The sequence below is a fragment of the Semicossyphus pulcher genome, unplaced genomic scaffold, assembly GCF_022749685.1.
Source record: "Semicossyphus pulcher isolate SPU_LCO1_2020_fin unplaced genomic scaffold, fSemPul1.0.p SCAF_21, whole genome shotgun sequence".
In the NCBI taxonomy this organism is placed as follows: domain Eukaryota; kingdom Metazoa; phylum Chordata; class Actinopteri; order Labriformes; family Labridae; genus Semicossyphus; species Semicossyphus pulcher.
The window spans coordinates 8,934,378-8,954,211 of NW_027211695.1; the positions used below are offsets into that span (position 1 = coordinate 8,934,378).

The following is a 19,834-nucleotide window of genomic DNA, read 5'->3' on the forward strand; positions in this document are numbered from 1 at the left end:
GCACAGAGATCCCACTGCCATCTAGTGGAAGAAAGGAATGATAACAACATTTGAATTGTGTGCCCCATCATGCTTTTGTAAAGTGTACCGGAAGTGTCATGTATCACAGTATGTTTGACACTGGTGTCGTTGCGGTTGCCATGGGCAACACAAGCACCAACTGACGCTGGCAGGCAAAGTCATGATAAACTAAGAGTTTTCAACAAATTAGATTCTGCCTTGACAGCTTTAAGGCTATTTTCGTTGCTTTGTGTTATTTTTGTGTAGATAATAACATTAAGTGTAAATGGCACCAAAGGCTGCTAAAAAGGGCTCAGCCAGGAGGTCGAGTGTTGGAGCCGCAGTTATCAACGAGAACTGGGAGGCTGGTCTCACCAAAGCCCAGCTCGAAGAGGTTTGTTATCTCATTTATAGTTTTCTATTGTTTAAGTAAATAAATGTCGTCAAAATAGTATTTTTTTTTATCACACAAAGAGAAAGTTGTAGAGTGTTATGAAGTGGCCACGACATAGTCGTTATAGTTAGCCAACATCTTACAGCTAACTGTTGCCAGTTTAGCTAGCAACGGTGTGCGATATTGCCTGTGTGCGCGCGAGATTTTCACTTTTCACTTCCGGTGACCGGAAGAAAGTGCAAATTTATATGAGGTGTTACCGAGCGAACTTACTAAAAATTACTAAATTCCTACAACTTTATCTGGATAGTTGAGTGAAAACATGTTGCTTAACATACTTCCTGCGCCATTTTTCACCGTAATTAGAACACGTGTTAAAACATTTGCAACATGAAATTATTTTGAAGGCAAGAGTTCCAGAGAGGAAGTCATTGTTATTTATTATGTTTGTTATCGTGATTCACTTGCCTCCAGTAAAACTTTACAGATTAAGATGTGGCGTTGCAACTTTCTTTCGCTGCCATATTAAACAGTTCTTCTGCGAGTATAATTAAGATTAGAAATCCCTGCTGCGTTGTTTAGTCAGCGTTAATCCAGTTGTCAATTAACAGTTATGGAAATGGGAATAAATTGGATGTAGTTGTTGTTGACTTGGATGGCTTACGTGTATTAGCATGCATGTTAATATCCTTTCCAGGAATCGTGGCAGGCGTGTGTGTCATTTGTGGTTGGAAGAAGTCCAGGGGACGAGGAGCTGGTCCAGGCTTTGGCCCTCGCTGCACTGAAACCACAACGCAAACTTTTCAGCTTGTTGACCTGGGACAGCACACTTGCAAAGGTATTGTTGGTTTGATTCGAGTTGTTTTTGATAATAGTGTCTCTTGTATTTTTGTCCAACTCTTATTATTGTTTTATTTTTGTTCTGGGACAGTGCAGTACTCCAGAACTTTGCACATTGTCATTAACTTGTATTTACCCTAACATCTTGTGTGTTTATGGTTTAAGCGTTCACATTTTTAAATATTGTATAAAGTGATCAACTGAATAAATGTCACATTTTATTAAATCTACAATAATTAGTTCTAAATTTGTGAACGTATATATTTTAGTCACTTACACATTTAGACTTTAGTCTCATCTAAATATCTTCATTTTTTTTGCTACGTATTGCTACGTATTTGTTTCTATTCATACAACATTATCCTGTCTGTCGTTATTATAGATCCAAGAACTAGGGAATCTCAAAGCCAGAAAACCTGATGCCCCTGCATTTTATAAGGTAGGCTTTGGATGTTTTTCAGAGGAGTAAATTGATACCCTACTGTACAGAAGAGGGGAAATGAGTGCTCATATGTTGTGTTAGTGTATCAATGACTTCTGATTGTCTGTGAGAAACTCTCTGTATTATTTAATATCAACTTTGTGTAGCTGTCTTTGTGCTTGCATGTGTCTTGTGCAGGTTACTGTGGCAGCTAAGGTGCTGCTGGATGCAGGAGAGGAGATTCCCTGTGACCTGATGGCAAAAATAGTGAAGTTCCAGCTGCTTCAGATCAAAGCCACTGATCAGCAGAGGAGAGAAGCAGAGAAGGTACGTTTTTGATCTTATATAGGACTATATTTATTATGGCATTAGAGAAATAGGTGACCAAATGAATTTCAATCAATAAAACGCAGCCTGCGGTGTGACTTGGAGATGAAAAAAGTTTATAGAATTTCTCTGAGGATTTTTTCTTTCATTCTTGTCTCCGTCTGTTCAAGGCTGAGGAGGAAAACCCAAAGGCTCGTCCACTTTCTGCCAAAGCCTCTGACAAAAAGGGAAAGAGTCCTCTCTCACCTGTGGGACCTTCTAAGGAGAAGAAAACCAAGCTGAAACGCAGGGATGATGTTGATCCACCTACATTTATAGGTAAAAATCCATTTGGAGATCATAAATTTAGATTGTGAGAAATTACTGTGAGGGCAAAAAACAAGACATTTTTTTACACTGCCACCTCCTTTTCTGTATAGAATGGTTGTGTGTATGTGTTTATGTACCAGGGAGATAAAGAAGCTAAACACTGAAATGGACTCATTTACTCTTTGTTTTGTGTTTGGCCTTAGATGATGAACCGGAGGATGGTCCTCAACATTACATCCTGGTGCTGGGCTTTAACCAGCCCCGCCTGATTGGGGCACTTGATGCCATAGGTGTACATGTAGCCAACGTCATCAAACTGGGTTCGGAGCATGCACGAACCTCTGAGAGGCAGCAGGAACAACACACACGTGAGGGCGAGGAGCAGAGTCTCAGAGCTTCTCCAGACCCAGGTAAAGTGCTTGAGATAATAAATGACATCAAACTCTATAATAGGTATGTAAGTTGTTATCTGCATTACATCATCATTTCCTGTGTGTGTGGCAGAAGAAGAGGTTCATGGAGGGGTAGAGCTGGCTGTGCAGGCCAGGAAGTTGGATCTATTCTGGTCAGGTCTGAGAGAGGTTTTGGACAGCGGGCCACCGGAGTCCAAGCTCCATGATGTGGTTCAGCTCAACTACACTGTCCCAAATGGGGTCCCTCCCTTTTACACTCAGGACCCTGAGTCAGAGGTGTGTTCAGCCTGACAGATCTACGATTTTCTTGTTTAAAATGACATTTGTTGTTATTTGTTCCTTTGCTGTTTGTTCATTTTGCTCATCTTTTTCTCATTCTAAAACCACTTCTCTGTTTTTCTAAGTGTCTCTTTAAGTTGCCTTTGACTGAAATTGAGTTTGAATTCTTATCTGTGTGTTCAGCTTGAGATGGGAAGCCAAATATTTGAGGGTGTGGCCAATCTCATCTATGACTGTCTGGACTGGCGGAGGCAACATCAGCATTACGTGGACAACATGAAACTGATCAGTATACCCGCTGTTGTTGGATTGAATCCAGAGCCTGCAGAGGTATACATATACATACATACATGCACGTCAACCAGGATAACTACCAACAGGCAGCAATTAAAGATTACTTTCTTTATTGTTTAATCTACACGTTTTCTCTATAAATGTTCTACTTTTTTATTACATTAGATTTAAGGTAAGAATACATGTTGTATTTGTATTTATTTAAAAGAAGTCCTGTTTTATCAAATCAGAAAGCAAAAGCAGAATCAGTGTTCAGCCTTCTTGTAAAAATGTACTCCTAGCAGAGGATGGTTTCGATCCATCGACCTCTGGGTTATGGGCCCAGCACGCTTCCGCTGCGCCACTCTGCTGCACATTCCTTTGTGCACTCTAACATACATTCTATACGTTGAAGGAGGCTGGCGTCTGAACATTGTTGCAGGTCGTAAAATAAGCATAGAATCCTTTCTAGTTCATTTTCGTCACACTGTTGCCTAATCTCACAAGAAGGTGTATCCATTTTATAAAGCATGGAATATGATTATCCTACAACATATGCTATATAACATATAGAGAATAGTAAGAACTTGCCCAGTGAACAGTGTGTAAGTGGCTGAATATTTGCATTGTGTTTGTGTGTGCCAGGTTGTTCCATCCACTCTTCCCATGACTCCCCTTTCAAAGAAGAAAGCAGTGAGAGAGGAAAACTTAAAAGACAAGGGTAGGACCTTTCTATTTAATAGACCTGCCTTTTACATACATCTGTGTGTTTGATTTAAAAAAACGCATGCTTAAATGTCTTTTCCTTTCTGCCCTGTCTTCTTTGCGGACAGAGAAAGAGCAGCCTCCTCTCTCTACAGATGTGGACATGCGATATTATAACAACCTAGTTGACCTGGTTCCCCCTGAAGCCTGCTCTGTGCCTCTAATCTTGCACTGTATGCTTGAACAGGTGCGCAAATGTGTTCGTTGATTAGTGTTAAGGCTTATAAAGATCTTTAAATATAGAAACGTGTGTAGTATAGTCCTGCTCTGGTGGATGTTTCCAAATCTTTTAATTTGTGTGTTTAGGTGGTGATTTCAACAGAGCCGTCCGCCCCGTCCCTTGTGTCTGAGGAGCCCAAACCTCACAATGGTCCCGGGTTAGACCCTCAGCTGGCCAGCTTCATGCTTCACAGCTTCCTGCCTCTGTTACGCACAGAAGAGGAGAAGGAACTACTGTTAAGCTTTCTGCTTTCAGCACAAACTGAGGAAGATAAGAAGGTATAGTGTCCATACAAAAACAGTCATTGATTCATTGATTCAAATCTCAAAATGTTTTGTTGCAGGGGTTTTCACATCTGCAGCATTGGTGGTTCAGTGGTAGAATTCTCGCCTGCCACGCGGGAGGCCCGGGTTCGATTCCCGGCCAATGCAGCACAAATCTTATATTTCCCCTCACCACACACAGGACACAAACACATCTCTGACCCAAAGTTTAGAGCCAGGATTACATAAACTATACGGTTTATTCCTTTGTTTCATTCTGAATGCAGGGCTTGTCACAGGCTTTTCAAAGCAGACAGCTAATCCCCGCCTGCTCTAGTGTCATGTTGAGACTTCCCTCGCTGAAGCCCACACAGATTAGAGTGGGCTCATGCGCGTTGTGGCAGGGGGAGGGTGAATTGCCTTGCCTTCCTGAGCAGAGAGAGAAATGGTCTTTCGTTACATTTATTAAACAAACCTTTTTGTGTGAAAAAAAACCCTTAACTTACAGTGCTTGTAGATACGATTATATTGTTTATGGTGGGAAACATTCCTGTGTTATGGTTAAAACCGCTTTAATGTAAGGGCATAGCTCAGCCGTAGCTACATACAATGTACGCCCAGTAGATGGTGCTATAGTCACAGCAAAGAGCAGGTCACTTGCACAGCAGATTCATGCTGTGGGGGAAGTGTTACAAACATAAAAACAATGACTATAGTTGATAAAAACATTTTTTTAAATGTGTAATTTCATGAATGATCAAAGGACTATTCACTAATGTGTTGCTGTTTTATTCCACTTTGTGTCCTTTGTTAGAAGCTATTGGAGACATTTGGAGGAGAGGAGAGCAAGAAGAAGTCTGAGCACACTCAGATTATCAGACACCATGATGAGAGGGCACTGCGCTTGAGGGACATCACTGTAAGTATTATTTTTAATCATCCATGAGTAGTCCCAGCGTGCATGAATGAAACAAAGGAATAAACCGTATAGTTTATGTAATCCTGGCTCTAAACTTGAGATGTGTTTGTGTCCTGTGTGGTTACAATCATGTGTGCCCCTTTCAGGTGGTTCATGGTTATGATCCAGCAGAGGTGGAGTCGTCCATGATGAGGCTGTCTCCAGTGTGGGAGCTGATCCACTCTGTAGCTCAGCAGAAAAACGGCACCCCCTGCTGGATAGCAATCAAACAGCAGCTACAACACTACTGCACAGATGGTCAGACACCAGTTACCTGTCGCCTCAGCTCAGTATACATCCAAAGCTGTTGATAGTTAACTTGTAGCTCTATCTCAGAGGTTTTGGCAACTTGTTTTTATGTTCCTTGTGATTTCTCAGCTTAAAGGATTATTATTATCTCGCAGATGTTGTGTCATGGTCGGAGGTGGAGCGCTTGATCCATCAAAGTGTGTTTGAGAGTATGCCACTGACCAGTGTGGACCAGAGGGGTGTTCTTCTGAATGCTCCTGGACCTCTGGGAGCCCTGGAACCAGCACAGCAACAGACAACTACAATAATCCCCTGGGATGACCCGCTATCCTTTGCCAAACAGCAGCTCAATCACTTACGAAATAAAGGTCTGTTCGCTTAATTTTGTTACTGTGATGTTGTGACTTTGGCTTACCTAACTTCACTGTGACATCTCTTTTTTTTAGGTCCAACATTTCTCACTGAAAATCCTGCTAACACAGAGGTATTATTTCTTTTTTATTGTAGCTGCTCACATTTCTGCATGCTAATAAAAGACCAATGTGTATTAGTTCTGATTTTCCTCTCAATAATGTTGCATGCTGTTTTTCTGAAGCAAAACAGTGGGAGAGTGTGCAGCCAGCTGGACTTATCGGACATTCAGAGCTGTAGGCTGAGATCTCTGTTTGACTGGCACTATACCGAACACCACAAGGCCTCCATCTTCCCACAGGTGACCTGTCACATTTAACACTTAATTCAGTGTGAGCATAAGTAAACAGTTGTACCTGCTGAGTGTTAGTTGTGTTAAAACATAATGTGTTTTAAACCACCATAACTACTGGATAATGCATATAAGGTCACGTCATATTAAAAGCTTAGCTCTCTTAGCTGATAATTAAAAAGCAGTATGACTCGAGGACTGCAGGACTTTATTATTGAACAAACAACATGTGTTATACATTAATAAAAATAGCAGACAAACACTTTAAAAATCATATTTCAGCTAAAAACATAACTTTTTTAAAAAAGAGACCACAATCAATTTTAAATGTTATGATTTTCCTCCCTTTGAAGGTCCTCCAGTTGGCCTCAGAAGAATACCGCTGTCTGGACACCCTTAGAGGAAGTCTGAACAACATCCTGTACATTTTTTGTCACAATCTAATGAGCCCTTATCAGCAGTGCAAGGAGTTCTGGGATGTAACCCTTCACACGGATGTCAAATTTAGGTCAGTATGCAAGTTGACATTTTCAGGGAGGTTATTCAGGACATTATAGTAACACTTTTTGTTATGTGAGAAAGCAAAACATAAGCCTCTTTCTCAGTATGAACCAATGACTGTATATATAGATGGACGATGCGTCTCCATCTGCTCTCATTATTATTTTGTATTTTGATTTTATAGTTTGACTCATGTCTCATCTTTTAACATGGAGGAGGTGGCTTTATGACCTATACTGCAGCCAGTCAGCAGCGGATGCTCGAAATGTTTTGGCTTCGCTTTCAGGGAGCCGTCATGTCGTCCATCATTTTATACAGTCTCTGGGCCTTTCCCAAACCGGACCCTCCCCACTCCCACTCAATTGCGGAGTGAACTCACAGTTGAATGGAGCACCCTTCGTTTAGGTGAGGGGGATTAATGCAGCGCAGAGCTTTGAGACAAACTCCCCTCACTCCAGCGGAGGCAAGAAATATGTTTAACCATGGTTTCATGTCATACAAATAAGAAAAGCTACGTAAATACCAGTGAGGCAGAGTCATTAAAATGACTCCACATTATGAGGAAATAAACTTAATCTCGAGCTTTCTTGGTGGCTTTTTGTATTTGTAGCCTAAAAATATTTTTTTAACATGTTAATGAAAATGAGTTTTTACAGCCGTCCCTGTTGATATAAAACACTTCAGGTCAGTATGTTATTTCATGTTTATCCTAATTAAAGCAGTTCTCATTTGTACCGGTGATAACGCGGAACTTTATTTTACGCCTCTCATCTCATGACGATCATAACACAGCGTTGCACCTGGTCAGTAAGTGCGCATCGGTGTAGACTCGCTGGTGGAGGGTTTAACAACCCACTCCCACTCCACACTCAGAGGTTTTGGACGGCACTCCACGCGAGTGCGCAAACAGAGTGGAAGTGTGTAGGGAGAAGGTGTAGGGAGTGGTTTGGGAAAGGCCCTATGGTATGAACCTTCTCAGTGGAAGCAAACTGAGGTTGACTTTTTCTTTTTATCATTCTCCAGCCTTTATTACCTGGGGGGGATTAAATAGTTTGTGTTCGCATTATTACATTCTCTTAAAAACTACATTTTTATCTTTTTGAAAGGAAGTACCTGGAGCATGTAGCAGACACCATTTCGGACTGGACAAAAGAGGAGGAATTAAAGAGGGAGGAAATGCAGCTCAGAAATCTGAGCCCTGCTGAGTCTCCAAAAGGTACCAGAGCTTGTCAACCCAAAGCTTTAGCAATGAGACTTAACTCACTGCTAAACACACATTTATGTTTGTTTTTTTCCCTGGATTAGATGAAAAGACTATAGATTCTGCAGAGGAGGAGGAGGACACGGTGGAGCCGGTCATCAGAAAAGATTCCCTTAAAGTCAGTACCAACGAACACATTAACATCCACTTTCACAGTGTTTCATCAGTATTGCACACACTCCTCGGATGCTTTACAGTAATCACCTTACACAGCTTAATAAATGTCTAGTCTATCCTGACGTAGGGATTCAGTTTACTCACAGAGTGTGTGTGTGAATTCACAAGCATTACAGTAGTAGTTACAGAATCTCATATCAAAGCATGGTTTATAGAACAAACTAATACATGCATGCAATATGTATGTTTTCCAAAAACAGTTAATATGGCAATTCAATTTAGTGAGCAAAGATATATGTGTAATAATGGCCGTTCAATTAATGCAGTTTGTCTTACTGTCTGCATGTTGGTACAGGCTTGGAAGTTGGAGCAGGAGCGGCTAAAAGAAGAGGAGCTGGCCAAGAAATCAAAAAAGGATAATACATCAAGAGGCAAGCAGCAGAGGGAGGAGGCAAAGTCAACAGACAACAAGAAAAGTAAAGCTTTGTCTAGCGGCAAGAAGAGCAGAGCAGACACAGCAAACAGCTCTGCAAAGACTCCCAGAGAGTCTGTTACTACCACAGCGCCCCCTGTGGAGGAAGACAGAAAACCGCATCCGACAGAGGAGTCATTTAATGTGAGGGCACACACACATAACTCATATACGATAATATATGCTATTTTCAGGATGTATGTCATTTTGTGTTTACTGTGTATGTGTGGTTTGTAGGGTTTCACAGGCTACAGTATGGATGGAAAGTTGATCCATGTATCAGGTCGTCTCCAGTATCTTTTCCCGTCAGATGGAGGACAAATCACTGTGGAGGATATCAGCTATGTTGAAGGTATGAGACAAAATTGAGAGACAAAATCTTATTCCAACTCCCCCACATGTAAGTGAGAACATTTATTTTCTGTGTAATTCAGAAAGTCATTGTAGTAAGGTGGTGAAAAGCATAGTGCTATTCCTCACTATTACCAAGTGATACTGGCAGGTGCTTTTCCACATCAAGCCCTGCATTTTGTACCATTTTGCCTCCAGGTTCCAGCCTGATGAAAGTGACTGTGAAGAAGGATGGGCATCATTTCTGCACACACATCAACCAAGTAGTTGTTGATCCAGCAAAATCTGCAGCTCAGCCCCAAGAAACCAATGTCAAAACAGATTTTAAAGGTAAAGATGCTGATTATCCTACAGAGTTTTGTACCCTTACTTTTTCATTTATTCACCCTTTAAAAAAAAGGAATGTAATGTAGTGGTTGATATTATTAGGACGCTAATGTGACCTCTGTGTGTTTCTGTGTGTGTGCTTGTCCTTTCAGAGTCAGAGGCTGTGGAGAAGAAAGGAGTGAAGCAGGGCTCCCTCTCAGCAGTTTTAGACAATGGAATCCACCTCTCTTACAGTTTCTATGGTCCAACTGGAGAATATATAGGTGTTACTTATTAATTTTAAGCCTTTGTGGAGTGTTAAGTTGTATAATATACTTTATTTAAAGTGGAAAACGGTTGAACGTGTTTATTGAATTGTTTGTAATCACAGTGGTCCAAGTAATCTTATTATTATGTTGGGCTTAAATACAATTTCCTCACAGTGCAGGCAGTATTAACCTTGTTCCTGTGATGTTTCAGTGAGGGCCCAGGAAACAGCCGAAGGGGCCCCAGAGACCTTCACCCTCATCCCCAGCCCTCTCTCCGCCTCCACCCATCCTTCAAAGGGGACAGACGTGGATTCTGCTCATTCCAAGACACACAGCCCAGCCGGCAACACCAGACCTCCAGACTCCCAGGTTCTCCTTAAAAGATTGCATGTGAACATGCTCTTATGCTACCTATGTAGAAGTGAATAACACTCTTTTGGTGTATTGTTCATATCATATACATGTGTTCACTTTTGTGTATGACTCTGTGTTGTCGAAGGTGTGTGATGGTCAGCCAGCATTGACATCAACTCCATTCAACAGTCTCAGCCTGTCTCTTCCTAATGGCCTGCTGCTGCAGTTTCTGAGAGAGGACACACAAGGTCAGTGATGCACGAACGTCAGGCTGCAGACAGGAAGAACTTTGTGTAAAATTAATGTTCCTCTTTAAAATCTGAGCATAAATTTACATAAATACTACAGCATATACCCATTAGTAACTCAAGATATATACAAATTTCTCATAGATTTATTATGAGTTTGTGTGTTTGTGCCTCCAGGAGTGTCCTCAGAGGAGCAGGGTATGTTGGTGAAACTGGGCTTTCCCCTACATGGTAGTGGAGTGGCAGGGCAGATTCAAGACCCGTCCCTTTCCAAAGAGCTCTCCCGCATCGTCACCAGCCAGGGAGCTGTGATCCGATACATGAGAGACGGCTCCACAGAGGTACTTTGCACACAAAATATCGAGCCATATAGTCGTAGATACATCTTATTTGTCAACTGATTTGTTGATGTTGTACGGGCAACGCTGAACCATCAAGATTTGATCAACCATCAAGATGTTTTTGTCACACACAAGGACACTAATTACATGTGCTCTGCAGGTTCTGTTTGCAGACAGCACAGTTAGTTTCAGCCAGGATTCTGGTCCAGTTTGGGTTCCTGACTCTGACGTTGAGGAGGAAAACACCTCTCAGGAAACTGCGGACCAAAATAAAGGTACGAATGCTGCCACAAGTGAATGAAAAACACAAGCCCCTTATACACTGGCAGTTCAAGGCTGGATTATTACGCGTTTGTTACACCTCGTCTTCAATGTAAAATGCATGGAGGCAGAATAGTGAAGTCGTTCCACCTCTGAGCCGGCATCGGAGGTAGTAACAGAGGCGCAACAGAGTTGAAACACAGACAGGCGTCTGTGTAAACAGTGGAGCCGGCATGGTGGAACAGCCATGTGTGTGTAGCATGCGCTGTTTGTTTACACCTCTCACACATTTTGCTTCCGCAATGCCGCTTCATTAGGGTGCTGTGGTGGAACCGCATTGTAAAAAAGGCTACAGTTTCTCCCACCTTCTAATGAACATGATGGGCTTCCTGCTGTGAGGGCGCTTACATTTACAAATTGTCGCATACTGTCTTATATGTCTTGTGTGTGTGTGTGACCTAACAGAAAAGGGCTCAGAGACGGAGGCTGGCGCTCAGAGAGGCTGTTGGTTAACTACGACCCCATCTGGAGCTCGCATCCACACTGTGGGGACAACACATAAACACTTACCAACCACACCTCTTCTCGCCTTCAAGGCTACAGACCCCATCACCAATGAGGTAAGAGAGCATTATCATATATTAGATAGTGTTATTTGTTGTTATTTTGATGTACATGTGATATTTTAAGTTAAAGTCCGAAAAAGCTTGTTATTCTGTGTTTTTGTGTCAGGTGATCCTGAGCCGAGAGGATCTGGTGGTTTCTGTCCACAACCCTGACGGCTCATTAAGTGTTGAACATGCAGATGGAACCAGGATCAGTAGTCTCTACCAAAACCTACCAACAAACATGTCGCAACACCTACTACTGCACACAGGTGAGCAGCATACAGATCATGCTCACACTAAATACATGGCTCTACAGGTATACAGACATAACCATACATGATAAAAAACAGCAGACAAGCACACACACACTTAAAAACTGCCACTTAAACTTCAAATCAAACGTATTTTTTTATTTAACCTGAGTTCCTGCATCTGTTCACTTTCCAGGGGAGCAGCCTGAGAGTGGGACCCTTCAATCACCATCTGAATGTAATGGAGAGGAGTGTGAGCATGTGAGCAGTGAACAAGAAAGAAGTGCGTATGACAATGTTGAGGAGAGCGTGTTTGTAGAGGAGAATGGTAAAGGGAGTGCATGTGAGAGCGATAGAGGGAGTTTGTCCGGCAAAGAGCGGGTGGTGTTGGTGGAGAAGGAGGGCTGTGCCACGGTGGTGATGTACCCCGAACGACACACGGCTCATGTCTTTTTGGCCGATGGAACTATCATCACTGGAAACAACCAAGGAGCCTATCAGGTGAGTTATATACAACCAGTGATTTTAAGCATCTATTTGTCTACTATATGTATGCATGTGTATGTATTTTTGCTTGTGCATCCAAGGTGTTCCCATCAAGTATGGGGATCCTGCAGATCCAAAGTGATGGAAAGTGTGTATACTCGTCTGACACACTTGTAACACCCAGTCCAAACGGTGGCACTCCCACAAACCAACCAGGAAGCTACACCATGAGTCACACGGACAAAGTGGCATGTGAGGTTACAGACCATGATGGGAATCACTTTCAGGTCAGTTATGGGAATTATAGAAGATGGATCATCATGCAAGTATGTACGGGAAAACTGTTTGAATTTACAGACAGACAGAGAATCCTTGAAGTCTAAGAATCTGTTTCAAGAAACTAAAGGGATTTCTAGAGGACAGACACATCAGACACTGTAAACTAAACTTACTATTTATATGACAGCACAGTGTAGAAAATGATAAAGCATATGTGAACTTAATTCAAGGTCAGAGAGAGATGTAGAGACTGTCTGTTATGTAAATTTAGAAAAATCTGCTTTGTGTGTGTTGCAGGTGTTAGAAGATGGGCAATTATCTGTGTTGAACTTCAGCCCAGCTCCAAGCACACTGAAACAGGATGAGGAGCCAGAGAAAGAGGAGGAAAGAGAAATGGACAGAATTTATGTCAAACACAGAGAACGCTGTCCCAGGTAAACAACATACTGTAAAATCCACAATATAAGCTGTCTGTTTTTGGGGGTATCCCAGAAGGAAGGAGGCTTTCTAAAGCAATGTATTAATACAAACGTTTATATAAGTTATTTTAACAGTATTTCAGTTTATTTTCTTTTTTTTTACCATCTGTTTTTTTTCGTCATGTCGAGTTTGCAATCCTGCTAGCTACTGGTGCCGTAGCTAGCGGTAGCTGGCAGCCTACGGTAACATTGATTGTCTTGAGGGTGGCGGCTGCAATGGCGATCATGACGGCTGCAATGGTGATATGAAACGTTGGCAACATCAAGTTAGTTTTCCTCGCTTAGTAAATAGGAGACGTACTTCTTCAGATAGGAGACGTTGTAGTGTCTTCGATCGGAAAACAGTTCAATGCAGAGATGTGACGTAATAACCCGATAGCGCCATCATCTGGGTAAAATACTGTAAAACAATAACATAACTCTCTCTGCATTTTATACTGGTATATTGGTCGCACTGGTATATAGGACGCAGCCCACTTTTTAGATGAGAAAAAGTATTAAAAGTGCATCTTATACACCGAATTTTAGAGTCATGTTACACTTTATTAAAGCCCTTTCTCTTTAAACATCTTAACAGACAATCAGAATTTAAAATAACAACTGACGCAATGTAGTCCTTGATATTTGTTTTTCTTTAATACAGAAAAGGGAATCCACACACTACTGTAAAATGTTCTGAGCTGTCTTTTCCTTTTTGTAAATACGAGTCAAGAAAAGAACGAAATTTAAAAAAAACATTAATTAGACAGCATTTCAACATCATGTGTTTTAACAGCATGTTATTGTGTCCCAGGCTGTTTGTGGTGCATGCAGATGGCTCTGGTACTGAACTACTGAGCTCTCAAACTGTAGAGGAACTACTTTACCAGGCGTACTCTGACCCTACCATAGCACTGCTGAAGGAACCACTGCCAGACACACAAGGTGCACTTATGGATCTTCGAAATCAAGAAACATAATTCTGATCTACTAGAATTGCAGTTTCAATTACAACAGTTTCATTATTGATCTAGCCAGACTTTGGTTAAAAGCATGACGTTTTTACCAGTGCACTTTGCTCTTACTGTTATCTATAAAAAGAGAAGTAAAGGTAGAAAAAGACATGCTTGTGACTGTTTCAGGTGAGTTCGGCATTACCATCCTAAAGCCCAGCCACCAAAGTGTGTGGTCCCAGTGGTTGCTCGGGAAACAGAACCCTGACATCACCCCTCCCAACCTCAAAAACCGCACCTGGCATGACTTCCCGAGAACAGAGGTACAGGTTCATATACACATATTGTACATACCCTGTGCAACCAGACAAACAGCACACTCAGGGCCAAACACTGACACATTCCTCTTTCATTTTTCTCTGGATTCAAGACAAAGAGTTCAGGGCCTCCCTTTGGCACTGACATGGGACGAGGTTTGACTCTGAAAGAGAGATCTGGTTCTGCAGCACAGCATCCACCTGTCAGAAGCTGCCCTAAAGTCCTGGAGATGAGAGAACTGTTGCAGCACCGACCTTTTACAACACCTCTCAAAAATACTGTGGACGCACGACTAAAGGTGAAACACACAGAGATCATATCGCTAGCTGTCAAAATGTACTAAAATGAGTAGCTAAACCTGATACAGTGGCCTCGTTACCTCTGATTGGTTTAGAGTGGATTAGGGGTGATACTTGGTGTTGGAGGAAATTATGTGTTTAGCAGGATCCAAATGTTGAAATGTGTCTTCGACTGCAGGAATACATCGAGAGTTTGATGGAGAGGAAGCAGCGATCGGAGGAGATGAACGTTAAAGATCCTCGCACTGAGGAGGAGAGGGGTCATGCCAGTGATCTGCTCAGCCTGGTCCTGGTCAGCACACATGCATAACCACACACTTGACAAACTGTACACACACACGCTTACCAAAACACACACACATAAAGCAGCATAAAGCACAATAGATATATTTCAACTTGTCTTTAGTTAAAGTTAAATGTTAACATGTTATGTATTTTGTAGTCATTTGCAGAAGAAGAGAATGCAGGTCACAAGAGGTCTTCAGGTAGGTGTCTTTTTTACAGTTAAAGGAGCAATTTGCCCCTGGAAATAGCCTTAGCTGTGGAGAAAGTTGTTCAAACAGCTCATGGTTTCGCCCATTCTACATTGCTACAACACCCAGCGTGCATTGCGCCCCTCCTTCTAAAAGGAACGGCCCGGCGAGAGACGCTGGAGTGAAATACTACCGTTTTGCTGCAGGCAACGACTCGGAGCAGTACAGATTCCGAAATACGATGAGAATATACCGGTGGAACGTCTAAAAAATCTTCAGGTCTGCAGTCTACATTTCAAACCTGACAATCATAAGCGAGACATGACATCGGAGGCGGGCGTCCTAGATTGAGGAAGTGTTGTTCAGCAAGCTCCCTGGCCTCCGCCAGATGACGCGTTTTACGTCGTCTGCCGGAGGTTTTCCGGGGCCCATTGGAGAAGCGGATAGCGTCCTCCAAAGGCACAGAGCGAAACTGCATTTTTTTCCTACCATAATGGCATTAGCTCCCCATAATAGCATGATAGAACTGAGATAGAAAATTGGCAAACTGGCCCTTTAATCTTTGTTAGATCTATATATATTCTATTAAAAGTCTGTTGACATCAAGGTTACATTTACATGTTTTTTTTTTCTTTGGTTTTTATTTATTTGTTTATTTATTTTTTTCTTCTTTTGTCCCTCCCAATCTCCCTCTAATGGTGAATTATTATTATGGTAAATTGTTATTATTAATATAATAATTATAATTATTATTATTATTATTATGTGCTGTCTTATTTACTCTCTTTACATGTTGTATTTGTATTGCACCTTTTGTTAGTGATTTGCTTTGTTTGTTGTCACTGGCTTTGCATTATAAAATAAAAATAAAAAAAGGTTACATTTGCAATTCTGTGGTTACATTTTTATCAGTAACCTTTTCCTGTCACTTTTTATGTGACAAAAATTGTGCATAAAATAGGCCCTGAAAACCATAGTTAAACTACAATGATGGTGCATTAGAGGGTTTGATGAGGCTGTTGTCACAACACCACAATTTTGTGAGAAATTATGTATAAGAGACTGAACAAACATGCAATGAAGTACTGTATTTAATTAATATCTTATATAATTCCCTCTTTGTGTGTCCACAGTGGACTTAGCCAATCTGTACAGCCAAGGAGTGGGAGCCCAAACTGAGTCGGATGTTTCAGAAGACACAGCCACGATTGGGAATGACAGGTTAAAAAGATTAAAATGGCAGTTCTGTGTATTCAAATGTTGTTGTGTTCAAATGTTTTGAACTGTATAAATATGATCTTAAATCCGCTTACACCTTCCCTGTGTAAACCTCCTGTTAAATCTAGTTTCACGAGTGGAACAGAGTCAAATTGGACTAAAAGACTTGCACAGCACAGGTAAATGTCTGTTTAATTCCCACACTATTTTGTCATACTGTGTGAAGATTTTCTATGTTTCTATGGCTGTGCTCCTCCTTTCAAGGGAATTATGTTAAACATAACTATAGCATCTACTACAGTACAACTACCATTGCTTCTAGTGTATTTTATTTACTCTGGTTGCTATGAACTTATCAGTGATTTTCTCTGCATGCACATTTGCGTCAGAGAGGAGATGTCCGAGGAGCAGGCGTATAGAGAAGCTCTGAGGAAGAAGAAGATCGTTCCTTTTTTCCACCCAGAAAATGATCCATTATTCCAGGTATGAATGTGTCCACTTCAACAGTAGGTAAAATCCATTTACTTGTCTTACTTTATGTAGAAAAGTCACAATGCACAGCCAGAGACACAGCTATGTTGCTTGTTTTGCTACAGCACCAAAGACCAGACATAAGGGGTCTATCCTTGGAGCTCCCTCCATTCCCCAAGTCACACAGCGCTGAGGCCTTCCTGAGAGACGCCCCACAAGAAACCAGTACGTTATGATACTATCAGTATTTAATAGAAGCTGCTTGAATTAAATACATTTTAAATGTTGACCTGTTAGGAACTGCACAGTGCACTGATTATTAAATTAACTGAAAACAAAGCAATATTTTAAAGCAGTTCATAAAAACCATTAACTGTTGGTATCATGACATGCAGATGTATAATATACTATACTTTGTTTTTGTGACTGCAGCCCCACGACCCTTAAACCCAACACCCTCCCAGTCTGCAAGGTAAAGAAGTGGATGTGCATTTCTGATATATTTTTTGTGTATCACAAAAAAGACATCTGTTTATTTGTGTTTCATAATTTGCTTGTCTAAATCATGTTAACAATTGCAGTTGTGACAAAGTTTGACCTGTCCCTGTGTGTCTCTCAGTCATGCAGCAGGAAGTGGCAGAATGCTTAAAAAGATGCCCACCAACCCCAAGCCTCAGACTGCTGGTTCGTTCCTGATCTTCTGCTGTTTTATATCAAACAAATTACCAAATCAGTGACCTCACCAATAATGTGTCAAATGCCAGTGTCTGACAGAATTAACCTCTAACTGCTATATACATATAAGCAAGCATGAGGTGGAAGAACATGACAATAAATCAGGAATGACACTGAATATTGCAGTTTAAGGGGAATAAAATGAATTATGTTTAAAGCCGTATCAAGCGTTAGTTCGTAAATTCGTCCAGAGTTTTCATTGCATGGTCACACAACTACAGTACTAGTAAAACCTAATTTTCTGTTCCATTTGAAGGTATTGGTGATGATGCTTACAGCATATTTCCAGACTGTATATTTTGAGGGTCAGGTGGAGAAAGCAATTTCAGCTGCATGAATGGATGGATGACCATGTCGTTGTGTGTTTATGTGTCCATGCCAGGTGAAAGCAGTCTGAGGGGCTCATCTGGGCAATGTAAGTCAGTCCAGGTTGATGTGACTGGAAAGCCTAGGAGGACTAAAGTCAGGCTACCAACCTCCATCCTCAGCTCGAAACCCTGCAGCGTACCAAACCAACAGGTAGACAATAGTGTACAGGACTTTTTGGCTACATATTGTTTCATATTAATATCTCTGACAAAACTGAATGCTTATGCAAATATACAGTGTTCAGTGAATGCACTGGATAATTTTATGGCAATTATGTAAACATGTATATTGTGTCAAATGTAAATTATTTTGCAATTAATAGATCATATTTTTCTAATCAGAGGTAATGATACCTTAGAGATAACGTCTCGCTCTTTCAGCCACTATATGTACCAAAAATTGAAATAATGTACGCTGTGACTCCTGCTCCAGTTCCTGTCCGTGGAAGAGCCAGTCAGGAGGAAGTGTCGTACCATTTCTCTGACCGATCCAAATGTCATAGCGAGGGGATTCCAGGTCCTCCCCTCCAGCGTTGACTTTGGAACACTGCAGGAGGGCACCTCCTCCGCCATTACTGTGGTGATGAAGAATGTGGGTGTTGACACCTGCAGGTAAGACACCAGGTTGTAGATAAATGGTATGAATACATAGATAAACAGGCTTAATAATTAGATAAACCAGGAAATAATGACAAAACAGTTTAGTTGCAGCTTCACAATTGGTTTCAAACATCCTCTAAGGTGACAGAAAGAATACAATGCTGTGGGTAGATGCAGGCGTTTTGTGGGTAACCTTCAAGTCCAAAGGGAAAACTCTGACCTGGAACTTTTTGTGTTATTTTTTTTATCTTTCTCTCTGCAAGGTTCCATGTGACCCAGCCTCCTCCTGCTACAGGCCTGAGGGTCATCTACAATCCTGGACCTGTACGTTTTCTGCTTTTTGTTATAATTAGATCTTTATTTTGAATTCATTCAGCATTCCTCTCTTCTATTTGAATCATAAATGCAAGTATAATTGATATTTCTAAAGAATATGTTATCTTAGTTAGGAAAGGTTTTCATCTTCCCCATGCTGGTTGTGGTGTTAAGAAGTAAAAACTACATGTGTATTGTAATGTACGTCTGTTCTAGGTGGCTGCAGGTTTGCATGTCGAACTGCAGGTTCAGCTGTTTGCCATGTGTGCGCTCCAAGCAGGAGAGGTAGAGCCAAAGAAACACATCTCCCAGGATGTTATCATCCACACTGAGACGGATATTCTCTACCTGCCTGTCGTTGCTAATATCCTTTGAACACCTCAAGAAAGCATTGACTTGTGAAGGAAAATGTTGCTAGTTTTTTGAAGCCATTAAATTAATCATTTATTTATCATTAGTTACTTGAATATGAATCAAATTAGCAGAATGCAAATTTTCCAGCCTTGTGTTCGAGTATAGGTATAGATTGAGACTATTTAACAACTGGCAGCAGACTAAAGATAATGGGATTTCTCACAGGAAGGACACAGTTAATTGATGTGTAACTGAAGACACAATGCAGTCGGAAATGCAGGCCAGGTGGAAACATACAGTGATGGTCCTTATATTATTTCACCCATCCTTCCTGAGAGGTTATACAAGATTTGGCTCAAGGACCACAACAAGAGAGGCTCCAAGGTACGTCAGCTATCTTCCAGCTTACCAGTTGGACGGGATCGTGTGCAGCCCAGTTCCCACCTGAACAAGCCTCCAGCAAGCATGGGTCAGTATATTGTCCTAATAAAGAAACAGAAATGTTGATGAAAAGTGGTCACAATTGCTAATACAGTTTTTGTTTGAACATTTCAGGACATGATTAGTGTGTGAGGAAAACACAAAACACATCATCTATTATCAATTCTTTTTTTCTTTCAACTAAAATGAAATATTAACACATTTTTGTATTTTTTCCTGTCAAATAAAATCGTTATCTACACTGACATAAGTGTTTCAAGTGAATTGTAATCTTTCTTGTGTGTTGTATGTGTTTCATATGGATATCTTTTT

The 19,834-nt window shown here is 41.1% G+C and overlaps 1 protein-coding gene and 2 non-coding genes across 3 annotated transcripts; 2 read left to right on the plus strand and 1 right to left on the minus strand.

Annotated features, from left to right (window-relative positions):
• Window positions 1–286: 286 nt before the first annotated feature.
• On the plus strand, window positions 287–19,465 carry spag17 (sperm associated antigen 17; the record flags this gene model as incomplete). Its single annotated transcript, XM_069672717.1, is given in 48 exon segments — window positions 287–394; window positions 1,092–1,232; window positions 1,617–1,673; window positions 1,854–1,982; window positions 2,153–2,300; window positions 2,495–2,701; window positions 2,799–2,980; window positions 3,167–3,313; window positions 3,902–3,977; window positions 4,090–4,208; window positions 4,328–4,519; window positions 5,319–5,423; window positions 5,570–5,720; window positions 5,867–6,079; window positions 6,158–6,195; window positions 6,307–6,423; window positions 6,768–6,922; window positions 8,022–8,131; window positions 8,221–8,294; window positions 8,649–8,909; window positions 9,003–9,117; window positions 9,315–9,446; window positions 9,602–9,706; window positions 9,903–10,060; window positions 10,191–10,293; window positions 10,471–10,634; window positions 10,795–10,909; window positions 11,361–11,515; window positions 11,628–11,772; window positions 11,951–12,255; window positions 12,342–12,527; window positions 12,817–12,953; window positions 13,792–13,922; window positions 14,120–14,253; window positions 14,361–14,546; window positions 14,726–14,839; window positions 14,990–15,032; window positions 16,154–16,241; window positions 16,367–16,417; window positions 16,628–16,731; window positions 16,812–16,934; window positions 17,142–17,181; window positions 17,329–17,393; window positions 17,827–17,963; window positions 18,246–18,424; window positions 18,676–18,736; window positions 18,944–19,091; window positions 19,404–19,465. Coding segments are annotated over 48 exon segments (6,216 nt in total), but the record flags the coding sequence as incomplete, so codon positions are not given.
• trnam-cau (transfer RNA methionine (anticodon CAU)) lies at window positions 3,556–3,627 on the minus strand. Its single transcript has one exon. It is a non-coding gene; the product is annotated as a tRNA-Met (tRNA).
• trnag-gcc (transfer RNA glycine (anticodon GCC)) lies at window positions 4,602–4,672 on the plus strand. Its single transcript has one exon. It is a non-coding gene; the product is annotated as a tRNA-Gly (tRNA).
• Window positions 19,466–19,834: the final 369 nt, after the last annotated feature.